The sequence below is a fragment of the Phoenix dactylifera genome, chromosome 5 (genome assembly GCF_009389715.1).
Source record: "Phoenix dactylifera cultivar Barhee BC4 chromosome 5, palm_55x_up_171113_PBpolish2nd_filt_p, whole genome shotgun sequence".
Lineage (NCBI taxonomy): Eukaryota > Viridiplantae > Streptophyta > Magnoliopsida > Arecales > Arecaceae > Phoenix > Phoenix dactylifera.
The window spans coordinates 601,811-622,726 of record NC_052396.1 but is presented as its reverse complement, the minus strand read 5'-3'; the positions used below and the strand labels follow the sequence as shown (position 1 = coordinate 622,726).

Here is a 20,916-nt window from a genome sequence, read left to right as displayed (position 1 = left end):
TCTGGAGGTTTCGTTTGGAGGGAGTATAACATAGCGCCGAGTTTTTTTATCTGCTTTGTTATTTTCAAATTTTGTTGGCCACATCCATATTTGTAGAGTGTGAGCCGTTGTTGTACCAAAATAAATAAATAAATAAATAGTGCACCGGTAGAAGATGCAGATCAACCATCTACTGCCAGTTTATTTTTGAACTTAAAAATAACGTGAGATATTACTAGGGATTTGCTGATAATTTGTACCGAAACCCGACAGCAAGGCAATGGCGGATTATGGTTAGGTTTTCGCCAGTAGCCAGGAATCCATCCCATTCTCAGGTTATAAGAGAAGAGGGCGAGATGCCGAGGAGCAGCAATCGCTCGCCCAATGTCGATGCTGTTCGTCGACATGGAAAACCCTTCCTCGCTTGGACGTTCGACTCAAAGATCGTTGCCGTATTCTTCTCCAATCCCTCCCCATTCCCTTAGGTCATATCAAAATCGAGAAATTTATTCGAGCAATTATGACATTCTCATCTGTTCATTTCTTCCTAGGTTGCGGCTTTGGGGATAGCCGCGGAGGAGACCTCTCTGCCTGAGAAAAGGTTTATATTCTCCTTCATTTTTTCTTCTGAGGCTTAATAAAATGATGGTTTGACTATAATACAACCCGCTGTAATGATAGTCAAAACTTATATATGACAATTTATAATCTGTTTTATGTGCTTCCATGCAGTGAAGAAGTATCTGTATTGCTGTTATAATTGTCACGAAGTTGTTGTATAAACATTTCTTTGTAGCATTCTCATGAATGGCTTAGTGAAAAGTGGAAGGGTTATGAAAGCGAAAGGGTTTGGGGAAAAAAGTTGAGAAAATATTTTTTTGAGTAGGTTTACATGGTACAACCAAAGATAGGACGTCATAAAAATTGGTTATCTTCATTTCTTTATTCTCCAATGTTGGACAAATTTTTGATTTATCTATTTCTATAGTTGTCCCTCAAGGGAGCAACTTTCGTAGAGGAGAATAAGGATGTGTCTGAACTGTCGCCATTGCCTTGAAAGAAAGGGGATTACCACCTCCTAAACCATGATGACGATGGTAATTCACGCTTTACAGTAAAGGTGATTATCGATTTTCTCCTCCCATGTGATAAAGAGAGATACGAGGGGGATGGAGAGCAAGAGAGCGAAGAAAGGCCAAGGGACATGGCCTGAGGACTTTTCTTTTAGTGATCACAATGACTTTTCCTATCAGAAGGGGACTTCTGTTCTTTCCGGTGATGGTCATTACCCTTGATACACACACAAAAAAGAAATTTATAGCATAAAGGCACATCAAACTTCAAAGACAGGAAGGTTGTGATGAGGAGCTTAGGGCTTGGGCCTTGAGAGTTTCACCATCACTCCTGACCGCCATTTTTCTTGGCAAAGATGATCAATTTCGATGGAGAAAAAGGAGAGCAGCAAATTGGAGTTTGGAGAGTTTTGGGGGCACAAGATTGAAGATTTTGGGGCCTAATGTTGGTTTAGATTTTTTTTTTAAATCCACTTTGATTGGTGCAAGTTAACCAAATTGTCAAACTCAGGCAGTCTGAGGTATCAAAGCCAGCGGTTCTTTACACTTTTTTTTAAAGTTAAATTGGGTCATGATCTAATTTTGCTAGCAACATAATGGATGGTGGGACAACTGTTGACAACCCTAGCATCTGGATTTTAGAAGATTTTGTTATTGGGACTATTGGTGTGTCTAGAATCTGTTCGTAAAAAATAGAAAATGGCAATAAAAAAATATATCGAAAATCTTGGCATGGAATGTATGACAAATGGTGTCTTAGTACTGGATTTTCATTAATGCTCTAGTTGCTCAAATTATGTATCTATCCTTGATGTTGCACTTCAAACTTCAAAGTGCTGGATGGGAGTATGAAAGATCTGAGTCACCTTGCATTGTGCTAAGGTGAATGTGGAACAACATGGGGTTGCATTAAGTGTTTTGGAATTTTTTATATATGAGGAAGAAAAGTTGTGGATACTCTATCTTCTCAATAGACAATACCCATACCAGCAAATTTTTAAGCAAGTTAGCCGTGAAGGAAGCTATAAAGACCAAGGAATTTAGAATCAAATTGAGAGCAACATGGGAAAAATTGTCCCAAACGGGTCTGTAAAAGAAGGTGCAAACTGAAGCTTCAAGAGTGGCACAAGTAGATGATGGACGATCTATAAGGACTTGAACAAATCCTTGGGCTGTTAATGGAAAACTAGGGTTAAGACCGCAATAATATGACTTGTCAAAACAAGGATCATGTGAAAAAGGAACGGGAAAGACAAAGCTCATAGCTCTCACCTTAAGGTACATACCTGAAAATAAACCTCACTTGAAAAGCACACCCACATGCACATCATAAGCAAAATCTCACCTTCTTACCATAAATGATAAGTCCCTGCCGCAGAAATAATGAAAATAGTAAAATGAAATTATGTAATGTATGTTGATCCACAAAGAAAACTGCAATAATATGACTTGTCAAAACAAGGATCATGTGAAAAAGGAGCGGGAAAGACGAAGCTCACAGCTCTCACCTTAAGGTACATACCTGAAAATAAACCTCACTTGAAAAGCACACCCACATGCACATCATGAGCAAAATCTCACCTTTTTACAATAAATGATAAGTCTCTGTCGCAAAAATAATGAAAATAGTAAAATGAAATGATGTAATGTATGTTGTTCCACAAAGAAAACCATAGAATACTTATCCATAATATTGTAGTTGAAAGCGTTAGGGGCATGCTTCTATTGATAATGTATTTCATATGCATACACATGCAGGTTCATACTAGCATAAGTAAACCAAGACTTGAAGCTTGCACAAGCAGCAGTTCCATTATATATCCATCATTTGAATCAATATACTATACACCTCAAGATTCAAAAGTTTATCATAGATATCAAACAAGTAATACCTTCTTCACAGGTTGACTTATAATGTTGTAAAAATCAGTCATGCCAACAATAATGAATAATAGCATGAAGGATCTAAGAAAGCAAGTATGTTTCTCACTTTCTCTTAATATATTTCAAATTGCCATACTCTTCATTCACATGATCTAGATAATAAAGTTGGATTATGCATCCGTTGTGTGAAGAGCAGAATAATATTGTGCCATCTTGTATTTATTGAGGATTGTGATTTTCTTATTTTTGTGAAGCTTGCAGTTTCTTGACTTAATTTAATCTTCATTCATATTGGAAATTGAGTCACAACCGTCAGCATAGAGTGACTAATTGTTGACTGCTTAATGCAGACGAAGCACCTTACGCATACCAGGTGTTACTTTTCACACAATGCATCACCTTATGGCATTTTTGCATGTATATCTATTGACCTTACCACTGTGTAATCATGATTCCGAACTTTGTCATGGTGCCACACCATTGTTTTAAAAATCCACATGCTGAACTTTGAATATCTAGGAATGGTTTACTCAAGTCAACATAAAATCTGATTATCTACTACCTCTTTAATGTACGAATTTCATAATTAAATTATGGTAATTTTAAGCAATGGCCTAAATGATGTTTACATTTCTTTAGTATGTAAACAACAGAACTGAAAAAAATCTCACTAGAAAACACTACATTGCTAAATGGATTAGTAAATACAACTCATAGATCTATCATATATTATGAAATCGTATATGGTGGATTAGTTTTAACCACAGAATTATCAGGTAGCATACTTTTACTGGTATTTTGGAATTCCTATGAACCTTTATACTTGTGTGATGCCCAGTTGTATGAGCTTATCATTTTCTGTGGCTGTTTTATCGGTCTCAATATCTGCCCTTGGTTATAAATACAGCTCCTTTTTCTACCACTTTTTGACATGCAGCCTCTGTTAAATTATTTAATAACTGGGTCAATGCAATATGCAACAAAAGATCCAATGCATTAACTTTGTCTTCGTCTGATGTCTTCTAATTGTTAAGCTATAATTGCCTGCTTGCTGAAAACTTACCTTGTAACTATTTTCCATTGTCATCACATCTCCATTATTGCCTCCATCGATCTCATCTTGAAAGAAATAATATTGTTGTCAGTTCAATTTCATCTTAATGTTTTATCCTTTCTCTTTCAGTATTCCCTTTTTTTCTCCTTTTTCTAGTGGCATATTCTCAATTTGGCTGACATTCTTGCAAGCATCAATGAAAGTTCTGCAGTGCTTCACTTTTTTTGCATTCTTTGACAAGTTCTTTTAGAGCATCCAACAAATATGTCAGACAGAATGTAATCTTCTTGACATGCTGTCAACCTACAAAACCTGCATCTGATACAGTTTATCGAAAAAGAATTGAAATATTTATAAGTACTACTGTAAGCATAAATATGTGGACATGCACAAGTGTGTCACCGTTTCCTATGTCGCAAGTTGGGTCACTTGCTTATCAAGTTCACACAGACCAGTTTGGTAAGTAGGATCAGACAACGTCTGTCTAATAAAACAATCTAATACTTCAATATGTTCATCTTCTTGTTCTGTTAGAGGGCCTTCTTGATAGTTTACTGTTATTATTAAATTCTTAGTGTATCCTCATTGCTTAATCATTAATTTTTTTGATACAATGAACAATCCATAAACTGCTCATTTATCATAACATAAATGATCATCTAGTCTATGCATCTGTTGTAGTTTGTAACCTCTTAAAATTAGCGAACGCAATTGAGTTTATGGTTTAGATTGGAGAATGAACATCAGAATAGTCACTGGTCTTATAGTGGATGAGCTCAAGAAGTTGTCTCATGTAGTAAGAATTTGACAAATTGAGAACAACACTGGTTATTTTAAATAGTTTCTCTCATGTTTGTACTGGTGGAATGAAATTGTATGACAATCAAGGATGAAATAACTCCTTTTTTTATTATATTCTTTCTTTTCCTTTTAAATGAAATTGTGAACTACTTAAAAATGATCATCTCATGGTTAATTTCTCAGCATAGATCTCAGAGTCTAGTCTTCTGTGAACTAAAATTGTTATTGTTTCAGTGAATGTGGAGAGAGTAAGTTTAGGATATGCCCTGTGATTGTGGAAATTCATGAAGCAACATTTATGGGGTTGAATCCCAACTGATTAGGATGAGGCTTGTCAGCTAAAGTATGGTTGATGGCTCAGCACTGAACAAATTTCAATATTTGATTGCATATGAATCTCCGCAGGTGATCTTGAATCATAGTCCATATTCATATATTGTTTTACTAGTTTTATCCTTTTTTTCTCATAAAGGAAGTGGATATAGGATACAGCATGGCAGGTTATTTTCTCTTCAAGAATTCTCTGTTGCTGTCACAGGCATGCTTTTTCATATGATTTCCCTCATAAAGCTTCCCCATGCTGTAGATTCTTGTTTTATATTGCAAACATGATATTTTCATTTTATCTTTGGATCTCTCAAAGAATTAAACTCGCATAGAACCCAATCATGATTTATGCCTGAAACATGATAGCCCAGTGAGAAAACTTCAGCTGGTTAGGACTGTGCTCATCACACACTGGTGCTTTAGGATTGCACGGGTCTTTTTGTTAATGGGCACCTTTACATGTAGTCTGAAAAGAAAAAGGAGACTTATAGAGACTTGGCCTTAGTTTTTCCAACTAAAGTCTGATGGGAGAATGGCATGCAATGCACATGATTTTCGATAGCTATAACATTTGCTTAAAATATGCAGAAGTTTGATTTGAGTAAGCTGTGATCACAGGTTCAAACACTCTTAAGTCAGTCAATGCATCTAATTCTGAGGTTATGCCTGAAAAGATATTAAAGATGCACAATTATCATAGGCATTTATGTTTTTGTAAAGTTGTTTCTGTGATTTTTTAAGTAATTATTTTGAGCTAGATAATATTTTTGGCATATTCTTACCTGTGACTTGAATAAAAGATATATTACCCATTTCTTGATCTTGTGACTTAGTTGTATGTGAAATAGATTCTCCTGCTTTCTTGTACAGTTTTTTTTTTTTTTTTGAATTATTATACTCACGAGTTCTTTGAAATGGTTAATGACCGTCATGGCTAGGCATTGGTAACTCTCCCATACCTTGTCATCCCACTATGTTATATACATGCATTCACAAACATAAACAGATATACAGCTGCACCGATCAGTAATCTCTCTCTTATTAAGTCCATTTTGTTCTATATTCTCTGTGAAATTTTCTATCTTTTTTGCTGACATTAGTTATATTGTTAAATGAGCACAGAATGAAGAAGACCAACACATCAAAAGAGGTCAGCAATCCAATCATTTTTTGGTATTGAAATTCAATCTTTCAAATTCTGGCCATCCTTATCTTCCTGGTTGCATCATAAGTTTCACTGCTTCATATGCCTGGTTGCACAATGGAGGCTCCTCTGGATCAGCTTGTCCGTGAAAGCTCGCAACCTGTTGCTTTTTACTACAACGGTTCTCGAAAGCTCTGAGCCAAAGCTTTAATCCACATCTAATATCCATCATATGATTCATATCAACTCCAAACTAGGCAACTACAACAATTTGACAGCATCAGAAGTAATGTCCATAGTCAAAGCAAAAGAAGAATGGTGGTAGAGCTTTCCTACTTCTGTTTAATCTTTCATATTATTTGATTTTCTACCCAGGATGCGTCACATTGTTGTTTACCTGATTATTTCTTCCTCCCTGATTATACCAGGTATGAAGTATGCCCTCTGTCGTTAATTCATGCTTACTGCTTCCAGCAAGGTTGAAATCAACAGACCTTTTCAACTGTCATAGGAATTTAGCCATGGCCATGAATATTCTTGTTTTTTCCAGAGGAACCAAGTAAAAAAAAAAACTTGTAGTTGGGAATATGTTGAGGCATTTGTAAAGCCCACTTGGTGGGAGAAGGACATGCACCAGTTGACCACACTCTTCAGAGCAGGGAAAGGAAGAAAGAGGGAGGGATATTATGGATGCTGAGGTCAGCGAGCACTTGGAGCAGGGTGTGTTGTTGCTGGCTTTTTCACCAAAGAGGTCTTTTAGTGCATGGTCATGCTCTCTCTTCCCACCTCACTTCCATGCATAACTTGGTGAAAGACATCATTCCATCTGAGAAAGGACCCGAGGGGAGCCCACCATGCTAGAGTCTGCTGAGGAGAAAAGAAAGAGGGGAAGAGGTGTCATTTCCTCCCCCCCCCCACCCTTTGATCCTTGATACATCTTATCATATCCATCTGGTCAGTCTCGTGCGATCCTCATGCCTGGGCCACTCAAATTTCTGGGACTGTGCTCACAAGAGATGGTTGTCGGGCATAGGCCACGGGTATCGTGGGGCAGTTGATGGGGACTCCATACTGTTCTTTGTGCTCTCACCTTTGTATCCATGATGTGACCTTGATACTCTGGAAAATAAATATTCAGTACATAACTGAGACTGTTCGTCCAAGTGTTAAATATTTCTAGCAATGTTATGCCTGTTCATTGTTGTAATGCATGAGAATTTTGGTTTATGATCTGGAGCTTCTGAAAAGAGCTCACTGAAATTTTAGGTCATGTATTGATCAAATTAGTAAGGAAGTGATAAAATCTCCATCAATGTTGGCTTTTTTTCTGCCTATTAACTGATCTTGGATAGGAATTTAGCACAGAGCTTTCAACAACAGTTGATTTCAGGCCTTTGTTTTATGTGAAACGAGCATGAATTTGTCTGCGCTTCTGTTGAGGTCCAAACATGTTTGCCTACCAGAAAGAATCCAAGAGAACATGACCCAGCCATTGGACAGGGATTAGTTTTCTGTAGTTCATGGATGTTGATCTTGTCGTTTACTTGTGGATGTAGAATCTTTCAGCATGTTTTTTTTTTTTTTCATGTAAGTTGTCAGCTGCAACTCCCCATGTGCTCTTGTAGATGGCCCTTGGCCCATGAAATTCTAGGACTTGGTTCGAAGGAAATTTAGAGCTGGAGAAATGAAGCTATTTTGGCAAATAAAATGGCTTTAAAGAGTGAAGAAAATTGTATCATTTTGTATCAAGAAATTTGGATAAAGATGGTCATACGAAAAAATTCTGACTATTTCATTTCCTATTGTTTTACTTTCAATAGTTTTAAATAATTAGTAATTAAAATGTAGCTAAGGCGGATTTATATTTAGAAATTTAAATATTAATGAGCAGAGTGCATGGATTATTATACATGAAAAAAAAAATTTATTGTTTACTGAGATCGATAAGTTTGCTGATTTGGGTGCTGATTCTCTCGGGACGATAAGTCTAGCAAAAACGATCTCCAAATTTCTACAAATTTTGATGAAGAAAATGGATTGCTCCATATATTCATTACCAAATCTCTACAGATTTTAGTGAAGAAAAATACCTTTACTATATTTTATACTAGTGCCTGATTTGAAATTAACTGCCTCAGGTGGAGATTATGATGCCGCCGGAGGAGAGGTTTCAAGTATCCATAGGAGAAATTTCTTTCTAAACTTCCATAGATTCCTTGTAATTCTACATGTCCCCCCTTCCAAGGAACACCTAATAATAATGATGATAAACATCTTTCTGAAACTTAGGCAGCAAAAACAATTACGAAAAGAAAAGAAAAGTTTATCTTCTCAAGATACGGTCTGCCATGGCACACGACCTCTAAATAAGAGTAGAATTTTACTATCCCTTGTCGAACTTGTTCTACAGATATGAGCAGCTCTCATTTGTTGCAATATCTTTTATCTGTTTCCTTAGCTCTCAAGTATGTCTGCCATGACAAAAAAAAAAAAAAAAAACTTAGAATTGGAAAATTCCATCTTAGAACTTGATGTTGTTTGGTGAATATCTGTTAATTTACAGTAGTGCTGATCCCTCATTGATTACAAGAGCCGTATCTTCTTTCCCCACCACCAATGAGGGGCAAAAAGCTCACCAAGCTCTCATTGGAGGCAAAGCCCTCCTTATCCCATTCAAATCATACGTAGAAGGGCCACGTGCCACGCCTTCCAAGGCTCTACCATCACCCTTGCACTAAAATATAATCACTTGCAAAGATGGAGGAAGAAAACTCGGATTTGGAGTTCCCAAAAGGCTTTTTTTTTTTTTTTAAGAGAGTTGGCCTCCCTTGGGGATGATGCCCATATATTAATGGAGACACATGCTTGGTACTCCAAGGTGACGAACCCTACCAAGAGTTCTTGACCTCTTAGCAAGCGTAAGTGCAGACAAATCTCTTCAAAGGATTGTTTGGGTTAATCCCAAATCCCAAGTCCACTTGGTTAGGATGAGACAATCCTTTTTTTTTTTTTTTTTTTTTTTTGCTAAAGGAAAGGGGTAGGGGGGAGGAAGGGACAAGCCCAACCCCGCGTAGCAGCCCCCACTGGGCCCCCGCCCCGCCAGGAGAATGTTCGATGCGGGCAGAAATGGCCGTGTGTTGGGCACCCCGACCGGTTTTACTCATACCCTCTCCACCCATGGGCCCGGCTCAGCTACCCCTCTGGGCTCTGGCTCGAGTCCCAAGTGTGAGTACGTCACACCCGGCACCACCCCGGCTACTAGCGGTTCAAGAGCGGTCCTATACCTCAAGTCCAAGCAGTGGCCAAAGTAGTGAGCTCCGGTCCACAATTTAATCGTCGCCGCAGCGATTCGAACTTGGGACCTTAAGGTTAGAATTTCTGCCCAGTACCACTAGGCTACCACCTTGGTGGCGATGAGACAATCCTTTGACAATAGAAATTAGGGCTCCAGGCCAAAAAGAAATGATATTCTTTTACCCCTTGCAAGTTAATTGATGCCTATGAAAAAGAAGAAATACTGCAGTAAATAATGAAAATGACGAGGAATATGAGTAAGATTATAGATAATCTATAATCCACGTTTACGACATGAAAAAAAACTATAACGAACTTATAAGTTGAATATTAGTAATGAATAACCTTTAACTTCAATATAATTTGTCAAATTATGTAGTCAACAAAGCAACTTAATATTAATGAACTAGTTTTTCGCTATTCTGGAAAAATTTGATGGCTTACAACCTTGATCTCATGGTTTGGAGAAAATTGTTGATGTCATGTTGTGTCATGTATGATGCGTGTGGATCGACATGGTTGTCGCCATGCAATGCCCGGTACGTGCGCCGAGCATGACTATAAACCCTGCTGTATCGGATTAATTTAAGCATCACAATGCCTGCTGTCAGGATTAGAGGAAGTGGTGCAATTACGATTGCATAAATATATAAACCTTGCAGTAGGTGATTTGAATAAGGGTTTGGTTCACATGGGTGGATGCTTCTGATTCCAGCTCTTGGAAGACATGAGTTTCTGAAGGGAAACTAGGGGGAGGCTTGGAGAATCCCAGTGAAAGCCTGTTCCCTTCCCTAGTGGGATTTTTTCTGAAAGAGCATTGGTTCATGGTAATATTGTTATAGTTGAGTAGGAGGACATGGCCAAGTGGGCACTTCATTATAGGTGATATGTAATTAATGCCATGTGAAAAAACTTGCTTAGTTCAAACTTTGGCTGACTGAGCTTTAGTTAAGATTCCAATATGATCCTTAACTAGGCATCATCATGACAGAAGGGATTTTTTTTTTTTTTTTTTTTTTTTTGAGAGAGAGAGATAGCACCATGTGGGTCATTGATTTAGGCAGCTTTTGAATGTTTGATTAGCTTAGCATCACAAATAACAAAAAGGTGATCATTTAGTACTTTTTGGTGATCTCTGTACCTCTCACTTAGTTCTTGCACCGCCAAAGAAAGCTAATGAGATAGATGAATCTTGAGTTGGTATACCGAAAATTTATCAAAAAGGGTAATGAAATTGGATCGGTGGCATCATATGGGTCTTGATTAGTATGTCATTGTGAGATTTATAGCTCTTGCTTAGGTGGTAAATCGATCATATTGTTAGAATCCATTGATTGATTGATTGATTGTGTCAAATTTAGTCGGTCTTATTAAACTTTACCTTGATTGATTTGTGATGGATTGTGCCAAACTTAGTCGGCCTTACCAAATTTCACCTTGATTAATTTATGATTGATTGTGTCAAACTTAGTCGGCTTTACCAAATTTCGTCAGCCTTTTAGTTTATATAAAGGCTGCTTCTATACATTATAACTGACAGGTAGAAATAAAATTTTCTTCTCTCATTCTTCTATTTCGACACACACCATTCAACTCCAAAAAGAACAAAGTGTGGAGGATGTGAAATTGTGAATGCTTAGAACAGAGGCGATGAGCTAGAAATTGGAGGCCGAGAAGGCTCTGTTTTGCACCCATTTGGAGTTTTAAAGGGTCCTCAATTCCCAAATCATCAAGAGAAAGATGTTTAAAGGTCCCATTCATGATATTTTAAGAACTTCAGACTCCCAAATACTAAACAAAACTGCAACTCATGCTCACCTCCACACCAACACCTCAGGCATATTACTCCACAATGCATTACATGGCATAAATATTTTTTTAAAAAATAGAGACACCAGACAATACATAGCCATCAACGACAATTAATAATTGGTGACAACGTCTAATCACATATGACATCTTTCCTTCCCTTGACCTCTTTGCTCTAAGAATATGAGATTAAAAAAGGAGCACTACTTTTAACTACTCGTAGAGGCCAAACAACCTTGATCAAAGGTTGATTAGAGAGAGCAAGTGTCCTCTGTATCAAAGTCTTATATAGGAAAACTAACATCCCACAAGAAAAAAAAAATCTCACTCTTATCTGTCTTTATTCTTCATAGCTTTAAACTGGAAGCCTATTAGTAAACTGAGAAAAAAGCACTTATCTAACATTTAGCTTCTAGGTATTATATTTTACGAAGGCATCATTCTTTAAGCTCTCCAAGAGTACCATGACGGGTGTCCCTGGCCCATGCATGTCCTTAACACTGAAAACAGGTCTATAATATTGCCATTAGATTCAAAAGGACTCGCCTTTGAAAGCGACTTTCGCTCAGCTTTGATCTTTTATCACATCACACCCTGAGCTGGTTGATTTTGTTTGTGGTACAAGCAATTTCCTTGCAGTAGCATAAGGGTGTTTCAAATGACCAAGATGCCCTTCTAAAACCCTAAGGTGGTGTTTGGTGACCCAAAAAAGATCACCAAGATAATCTTAGATCATCGATAATTCTTATCTTGGAGTAATCTTATATGATCTCTGGTGATCTAAAATCACCGCATTTGATATGCTATATTCCAGTAATTAAAGATTCTTAGGTATCTATGAGTAATCTATTTAGTATTCCATGTAAATCCAAGATCATTGGCCATATAATGTCAAAACTATTCCTAATATATTCCAAAAGAATATATTTATTAGTCATATAAAATATATTATAATTAAATATTAACATATTTATTAATATATTTCATAAAAATATTTATTAATCCAATAAATTATTAGTCTTATAAATATACATTAATTGTTATTATAAAAATAATATTTGTATTTACACTTATAACATATTATTTTTATACTAATATTTATTTTGATTAGAAAAATAAGGCAAGTAGAAGTAATATATTAAATAATTTCATTATATAAATATACAGTGCAATGATATATTTCTATTATAGTTTTAAATTATCATTGAATAATATGACAATAATATTTGTAATAATATTATAATATCCTATACATCATAAACACAAAATGTGCAATGTCAATATAATATAATATAATGTATATAATATTTATATAATATATTAACAATATATATATACTATTTTTTTTTTGCTGGACCGAGAAATATTTTTATCTTCAAATTTTAGTCCAAGATTACCGTCCTAGGATGATCTTGGATACCTGACCTCAAGGATATATTCCATCATCAGATCGGTTGGTAATTTGAAGAGTTGGGATGATTTGGGATCATTGTCACTTAGGATCATCAGGGTATGATCAAACACGGTGATCTTATCACCTCATTTATATCATCTTTGATTTTGGGACGACCATTCCATATCGAACGCCACCTAATTAATAGAGCAAAATTAAAAATGTTAGTTTGGTAAGATGGGACTTGATATTGGAATTTAAAACAACAAGTTGTCCTCAGTTTGCATCATTTGATGGTGGAGTGTTCCGAAGAATAAGATCCAAAAATTGAATAAAAGAAGGCAAATCTATATTGCCTTGAGCATATATAGCAAAGCTATATGTACTTGTCATGGAGGTCTGGGTTGCTTAAATGGATACACTTAGTATACGTAATTGATTTTGATTATTGCAAACTCTGTTGCATCATCAGCATTGTTAGGTAATATCCTTCATTCCGTCTAGCTATTAATAATTGGTTTTCAAATCAATCAAAAGTTTTTCCTATTTAAAATAATGACAACCGCTACCATTTCAGAGAAGATTTGAGCCATTCATCCATGAATTGCTCTTAAAGTGTTGCATCATTGAAGTGACTTTAGATGGAGTAGTTTATGCCATCAATTCCATGTTGGCGGGCAATTCTTTCTTAGGAACAAAAAAGAGCCATCGATATGGTAAATTGTATAAAATGGGTGATTTGAATTTTAGTGGAGTACTTGATATCTTAAACAACGAAAACAAGATATGTACAAGACTTAAAATTACATGAATGTTTTGTGAATTTAAAAAGGCTAAAAGTTTTTGTAACTATATGTACTTAAGTTATCATTAACTAAAAATTTTCATTCATGTTTTCTTCGAGAATTATTAAATATAATTTAACACCTAAGAATTCATCATCAATACCTTTGCTATTATAATCCCAAGTTTCGTTTATAGTATTCTTCTCTCCTTATAAAATTTCTCTTTAACCTTTCCAAAATCTTGATCCATTTTGTCTTATCTCTTGCAAGAAAAGGTTATAGGCTCTTTTTCTAGTTACATTAACTTGCTTTTCTCTTTTTCCTAGTAAAATTAACATTGCAAGTGTCAAATTTAGAAACTAACCTTTTTTAAAAATTCCAGTCTTCATTTAATAAATGCGAGAGCTATTTGTTCTTGAAAACTAATAGTTATGGTTGCCATCAGTCGAACTTCTTATCCAACCTAGCCAACTTACTGGTGCAAAAGTAGTACCACGGTAAACTAACTTGCAAAATAATTTACTCGATATTTTTCTTACTATTTTAGTTAATTTTTTGCGTGGATTAATTTAGAATTACATGCACCTGTAGAACAAAAGCAACTGGCCACATAGTTATGGTTCTACATGACAGGCCATGTAGGGCTAGCATGCTTATGAAAATTATGAGACATATGTTTGTATAGGAGTGGCTTAGGCATCCCTTTTACGGGAAAAAATCTTTGCATCATCAAATGCATACATATTGTACAAAATTCTTTAGGTTTCAAATAAGATTATATCCTCTACACTGTAGATATTACATGCATTGCAATATAATTGATATTGTGAATCTAATAGTTAGCATTACTATGCAATAAGTGCTTCAATATAATGCAAATCATAAAATTCGTATAATTTTCCATGATTTTACTCTTGTAATATTTATACTTCAATTTCTTTTTCTTCTTCCCTTCTTTGAGAGAAAGAGAAATTCTTTGGAAGAATTATCCGGTTCTAATAATTGGTAGACTCGAACCTAGAACACCTTCTAAATGAAATGCATGTGCAGAAGAAAAGTTCAATTACTATAAGAGAGATAGTCGTATAAATCACAAGAAAAGTGATTGATGGTTAAATTGCCAAGCAAATATTAGTGAGGCTAGACAACTTTTCGTGTGCACATAATTGGCCTCCAGCATTACTCATCTCAAACGCAAGTGGGTGCTACCACAAGGATATAGCCTGGTTTCTATATTTCTAAAATTCAAAAACCAAAAATACTCCTCAATTTGAGAAATCTTAATTTACTATATTTGTTAAAAAATTCTCTCATGCAAGTTTTTCTCATTCGTCTCATGTTTCCTTTTATAGCTCGATTCTTTATAGCAATTAGCAACCAAACTATTCCTCCTTATAAAATCAGAAATTCTTAGTTCATTCTTCTAGTAGTAGAAAAGCAAAGGAAGGCGACCTTGGAAGTATGAGAACCTCCGAAAGAAGCCATCAAGTGTTTCATCTCATCGTGATGTTATGCAATCACATGTCCATGTCCTAAGCCTTCGACATGCTAAAATGGCCAGAAGGATTGAAAGGAGGTCTTTGCGTAACAGAAGAGAAAAGGAGAGCAAGAGTCATGACCATCTTTTCTTTTATGTGCATCGAGAAAAGCATGATGCATGCTAAAAGAAAATTATCACGAAGTTAGCTCGTTGTTGGGAGTATCGGCTCTCGTGTGGCATGGTGCTGCAGAGAATTTGGCGTGTGCAAAAAATTACAATACTTCTCGATAATTTGGAACCCCTAGTGATAAAATTGGGTGGATTTCTCATTAAGGTATTGAGGAGAGCAATAGTTAACCGAGATATAGCACGGTTAGGCATGATATCAGAAAGCTTGGAAACCATAATATTTAGCACGATGATGAGCAGTTAAGATATATGTGGATATTTGAGAATTTTTTTGGGTTGAAAATTAAGAGGTGCAAATTTGGGTTGCATTTCTCATTGCTCCTCCAAATCTAAAGAAAAAAAAAATATTAATAGAGTACCAAAGCCGAGAAATGCGGCTGCTTGCCGCGTCTTTCTCTTCCATTCTTTTTTTGATGAGACCCCTTCCCTTTCATTTCATACATTATAAAAAGAATTTAATGGACAAGTCTCCTTCCTCAAGAATAACCAAAGATAAGAAGAATTACTTTTTCTTTCATAGAAACCGATCAAAGGAGAAAAAAACAAAAGCAAAAAGTTGTATGGATTTGGACCCTTCGATATCCCTCCGTCCTACCATGTTCCATGATAAAACCACCCCATACTTCATATATTACATCCCTCCCCCAGTTCTCTCTCCCCCTTTTGATTTCTACAATCCTATTAACAATCTATTCTTCCCTTCCTTTCTCTTTGTTGCGTATGGAGAAGTCTCCACCATGAAAAAGTCAGCGTCTTTGTTTATATAAAATATAATCTCATCTCTCTCTCTGTGTCTCCCCCTTCTTAGAAACTATTTCTGGTGCTTGATTTAAGAACATCTTTGAGTTGTAGCCTGCCTCCCATTTCTCACCTAAGTATGTCTTCGATGCTTCTGTGGTGCAAAGTCCATTAGACAGTGCAAAGTTCATTAGACTTAGAAAGGCTAAGCTTAGATTTCCACAGTTTCAAACATTTTATGAGATATTGGAGAAGTTATGTGTGACTTCTTCGGGGAAAGGATGGAGAATGACCAGGGCGACCTAGCTGACATAGTCCGCGCCGGTGGTCGTGGCAGTCCGTTGAGCACCGAGTTCCCAATCACGGACTGGCAGCTTCCTTCGGAACCCATCACCTTCCCGCCGTCGACCGAGGGGCAGGCCGGCTACTTCGGTGACCCCTTCGCCGACCTCCGAGACCCGCTGCTCGACCAGTTCTTCAATGGCCCGAGCACATCATCAGGCCTGGTCAGCATGAGCTCGGAGGGTGGTAGTGATGGCGGCGGCGGCGGCGGCGGAAGCAGCAGTGGGCTTGGAGCGCAGAACATACTGATAGGGGAGGAGATGAAGAGGCCTTGTAATATCTTCTCGCGGGTGCTCCAGATATCTCCGGGCACCGCCAAGACTTCTCCGCTCGCGCCGAGGGCGATCAAGCCTTCTCCGGCAGTACGCGACGACTTGGTGAAGGTGGCTGGTGGCTCGGTGGGCTTCCAAGTGGATCCTGGCGCTAGGGTGCAGATCTCGTCCCCTCGAGCTCCCGGGGTCAAGCGAAGGTTCGAATTGGTCGATTCTTATACACTTTGATGGAAGAACTTTGAAAACTTTTTCAGTTCTTCTTTTAAGAAATCCAGACTTTGGTTTTAGTTTTAAGCAAAAATTTTCATGTCATAGATCATAGTTTGTTTACTTGTTTGTTTTTTTTTCATTTGTTTTTTTTTTTTCCCTTCCCTTCCAGAGGATCCATAGAAATAATGTTGGCAGTGGGTTTTGATGGAAATGATAGGGAAGGATTTACCTCATCTAAATTGAAGTTGGAGCCTAATGGAGAGAACTCTAACATTTAGGTGTAAAGACACTATAGGAAGTGAATCTTGATGGGAATGGTGTAAAAGGATTTATCTTGTCCGAATTGACAATAGAACTTGATGGATATCCAAGGATTTGGGTGATAAAAAGATGGGCCTTTTTCTCTTTTATGATGCCAACCATAGAGAGGTGGTGATCACAAGCCATAGCTCAAAAGAGCACGCAACCACGCAGACACATACAGATGCCCCTAGATCACTAGTTTATGTGTCAATGATTTCAAGCACAGGTTTGCCTTTCATCCTTGGTATCTGAAACTTTTTGCTGGCAAACTCACCGAAGGGATCATCCCTATCTTGATTCTCTCCTTTTTATTCTTAGAATTCATGAACAGATTAAAATTAACGTACATAGGCATGGTTGCTAGAAATTATTCTTTCCTTCTTTCTTCATTTCTTTTCATCCTTGTGTTAGAATTTAGACTAAGAGATTTTACTTGCCTTCTTCTTAAATTACATAGAAAAAGTCAGGCAAAGAAAGTGGTTTGCATTCCAGCACCGGCAGCGGCGGGCAGCAGATCTAGTGGAGAGGTTGTTCCTTCTGATCTATGGGCTTGGAGGAAGTATGGCCAAAAACCCATCAAGGGTTCTCCTTATCCAAGGTAATTCATCCCATCATCACGTGCTAAAACCCCAGATTCTTCTGCACTGAAAGGAGTTATATTTTCTTCTCCCATCCTCTTAATGTTTGGTGGAATCACATGAGTTGCTAAAGCGGAAGTCAAAGGATAAGAATAGAATAAGGCTTTGATGATTAGTAAGGAAATTAAAACTAGTATTTCTTTTCTATTCTTCTAGTGATAATGTCATTTCTCTCTCACTTTTTCTACTTTTCTTCTCAAGGGTGGATGATACAATAGCTCCAAGCATCATCTTGCACTCCCTCATTATCCTTTGCATTTAGGAAAAGCATGAGAAGGGAAAGGAATTCTTGTTATTGTCTCTCTCAAATAAGTGCAATCACTTGACTATTTCAAATCATGAGTTCGAAAAGATATGCCCATTGGCTATCCTTGAAGCTTTGGGGCAGCATTAATTTTAGCATTAAAGATCACACCTAGTACATTTTCTATCTTAGAAAAGGAGGATAACATGGTTTGTTTGCCGTAGAAGTGTTCGAGTTATGAAATGAACATTGCTAAGCTATAACCATCTATCCAGGTGCAATTAATCTTGTTTTCATAACCTTTTTTTTTTCCTGTTGCTCATAAATTATATTTTCAATGAGTTAAAGTAAAGAGACTTTGCATTACGGATAATGATTTCCTTAACTAATAAATGGAAGAGTAGATTGTTTGTTAGTCCCAGAAGTTGCTCATTTTACTGATAAACATTGTTACCATTGCCTATCAGCATAAATCAAAATTAATGGAAAACCCTTCCTTTCATGTATAGAAAGCTGCTTGCTTATGACGTTTAACCTTTTTTTCCAGTAGTTTGGATGGTGAATTCATGATTTAGTTTCCAGATGGCTGATGAGTTCAATGCAATTCAGGGGCTATTACAGATGTAGCAGTTCGAAGGGATGCTCGGCAAGGAAGCAAGTAGAGCGAAGCCGAACTGATCCCAACATGTTGGTCATCACTTACACATCCGAGCACAACCACCCATGGCCAACCCAAAGGAACGCGCTTGCCGGATCTACGAGGTCCCAATCATCAAAGAACAGCTCTTCAGCTTTAAAGAACTCTCCTCGTAAGCAAAAACCAGCCACAAGCCATGAAGAGGAGTCGATGGCGATGACGAGCTCAAGCGCTCCTGCAGTAAAAGGAGAAGCGAGAGAGATGGGGAAGGCCATTGATTCAGTCGAAAATAATGAATTCGATCAAGCGTTCCAGCAGAGCTACAAGGCCATGATCCCAGACTCAAACCAGCCCAATGACTTCTTCGCAGATTTGGCAGAACTGGAGCCTGACCCTATGAGCCTTATCTTCTCGAAAGGATCAATGGAAACCAAGCCTGATGAGGAGAGGGGAGAGAGAGCTTTGGATCCATTCAACCTGTTTGATTGGGCTGGGAACTCATTTGAAGAATCCAGAAAAGGTTTATAGCAAGACATTGGTACAACAAAACATCTATAAGAAACACAACCCTTAGTTTATTTTACGGAGGTGCAGTTTTGTCCAAGGCCTAGGTATAAACCTTGAAGTACAAGTTAGGATCTTGATGTGGGGGTAAGGATCTCTTTCTGTTATTGTTCCTTTTTCTTGTTATTTAACAAAACAGTCCCTAGATTAGGAGAAAAAGAAGAGAGGTGTTGGTGAACTGGGAGCAGGCCCATGCTAGCTAGGCACACATCCTTGGGATATTGGAGGATGGGACAGAAAGCTGGGGAACAGAAGCTTTCAGCAGTAAGAGCGGGTACACGTCTTGGATGTGACTGGAAAAGCCTTCACGAGGAAGTTGAGATAATGTTGATATAGGTTGAGCTTTTCTTTTCACCTCTCTCTCTCTCTCTCTCTCTCTCTCTCTCTCTCTCCCCCCTTCTCTTCTTTCGAAGTGGGGAAAATAATTCAAGCCTACTGAGGATTCCAAATGAAGGACCCACCATGGCTTGACTTGCTTTGATATGCCATAAAGAAAGGTGGCCAAAGGAATTGGAAGAAAAGAAGATGAGCCTGAAAAGCCCCATTTTTTAGCTTGTAATAAATATTGTGCTAGAAGGAGATGAACTTGCAGTTGGCTGGGACTTGGAACGAAGCGATCAGATTATAATAGCTCTTCTGTTCTTCAGCTCTCTCTTTCCTATACCCTTCAACTCTTCCAGACATCGGAGTTCTACTTTCAGTGTATTGGCTTCTAAGGATTGTTCTTGAAAACACACTTGCACACCATAATTCCGTCTCGATTGCCCCCCTTAAAGCGTCATCTTTCCTCTATATATTCATGCAGTTTTATAATTTATGTTATATATTATTGGGGGAGCATATGTATGCCTCCGTACAAGTATCCTTGTTTATGCGAATATAACCAATGTTATTTCCAAAACACTTAAAGATATCTTCCAGTCTATGTGTATTCATGACTTGTAGAGCACGTATATTCAACTGGCTAAACTAAGCTACGAGTGCTTTCTTTCTTTTTTCTTTTTTCTTTTTTTTTTTTTTTGTGGGTGGGTTGGGGGGGGGGGGGGGGGGGGGGGGGGGCGAGAAAGAAAGAGAGAGAGCTAAGCAATATTTGGAAACATTGCATGCAAAGCAACCATGCGTATAGTTTGCCTTCAGCATATATCATGCGTGCCTATGAATTTAGCTCAGCAGCAACTAGCATGTTGATCATCTGTTGGTGAACTTAAAAATGGTGCATATTTGGTGATTTGATCTTAATTAGAATTCTTATTCGGCATCCAATATGGGGATACTTCTACACCAATCCCTCAACCTCCATTGCACTGCACATATTCTTGTTTATGGGCATTCATACACATTAATAAATTTTAGAGATCAATATGTGAAGTTGTTGTGTACCTTCGTTTAAATCAGCCTGCTGTGTGGAATTTTGGGTCATAATGTTAATTATGTCGCCAAAGAAATTGCCTGTGCAATTACTTTTCATGTTCCAGACACATACGATGTTACTTACAAGACTGAAATGGAGACAGTAAGCAAAGATGCATGTCCCCTGATGCGTGCAAAACGCATGCATGCATCTACGTGGATCCAACAAAAAGTGCATGCCCGATAGCATCCAAGTATCAGAGGGGCTAGTCGTTTGTTCATTCATGCATTGCAATAGCAAGTTTCAAGTTTCTTAATATGATTAAACCATGACTTATTTTCTTTCCTCTCTCAAAATTCATTAAACACATGCATTAAACTCAATGCATATGGACAGCTTTTGTTG

The 20,916-nt window shown here is 37.4% G+C and overlaps 1 protein-coding gene and 1 long non-coding RNA gene across 5 annotated transcripts; both read left to right on the top strand.

Moving 5' to 3' along the window:
• The first annotated feature begins 207 nt into the window (after window positions 1–207).
• On the top strand, window positions 208–7,489 carry LOC103720994. 4 transcript variants are annotated; one of them, XR_005511896.1, is made up of 5 exons: window positions 208–431; window positions 531–580; window positions 5,026–6,144; window positions 6,241–6,583; window positions 6,691–7,489. It is a non-coding gene; the product is annotated as an uncharacterized LOC103720994 (long non-coding RNA). The 4 variants fall into 4 exon arrangements; XR_001880208.3 differs by having other exon boundaries at window positions 5,026–6,583; XR_005511895.1 differs by having other exon boundaries at window positions 221–431; window positions 6,057–6,583.
• An 8,404-nt stretch (window positions 7,490–15,893) lies between these two features.
• LOC103699722 (probable WRKY transcription factor 14) lies at window positions 15,894–20,080 on the top strand. Its single transcript, XM_039126366.1, has 3 exons — window positions 15,894–16,761; window positions 17,535–17,675; window positions 18,569–20,080. The coding sequence occupies exons 1-3, from the start codon at window positions 16,208–16,210 to the stop codon at window positions 19,122–19,124; spliced, it is 1,251 nt and encodes a 416-aa protein (XP_038982294.1). The 5' UTR covers window positions 15,894–16,207; the 3' UTR covers window positions 19,125–20,080.
• The last annotated feature ends 836 nt before the right edge of the window (window positions 20,081–20,916 follow it).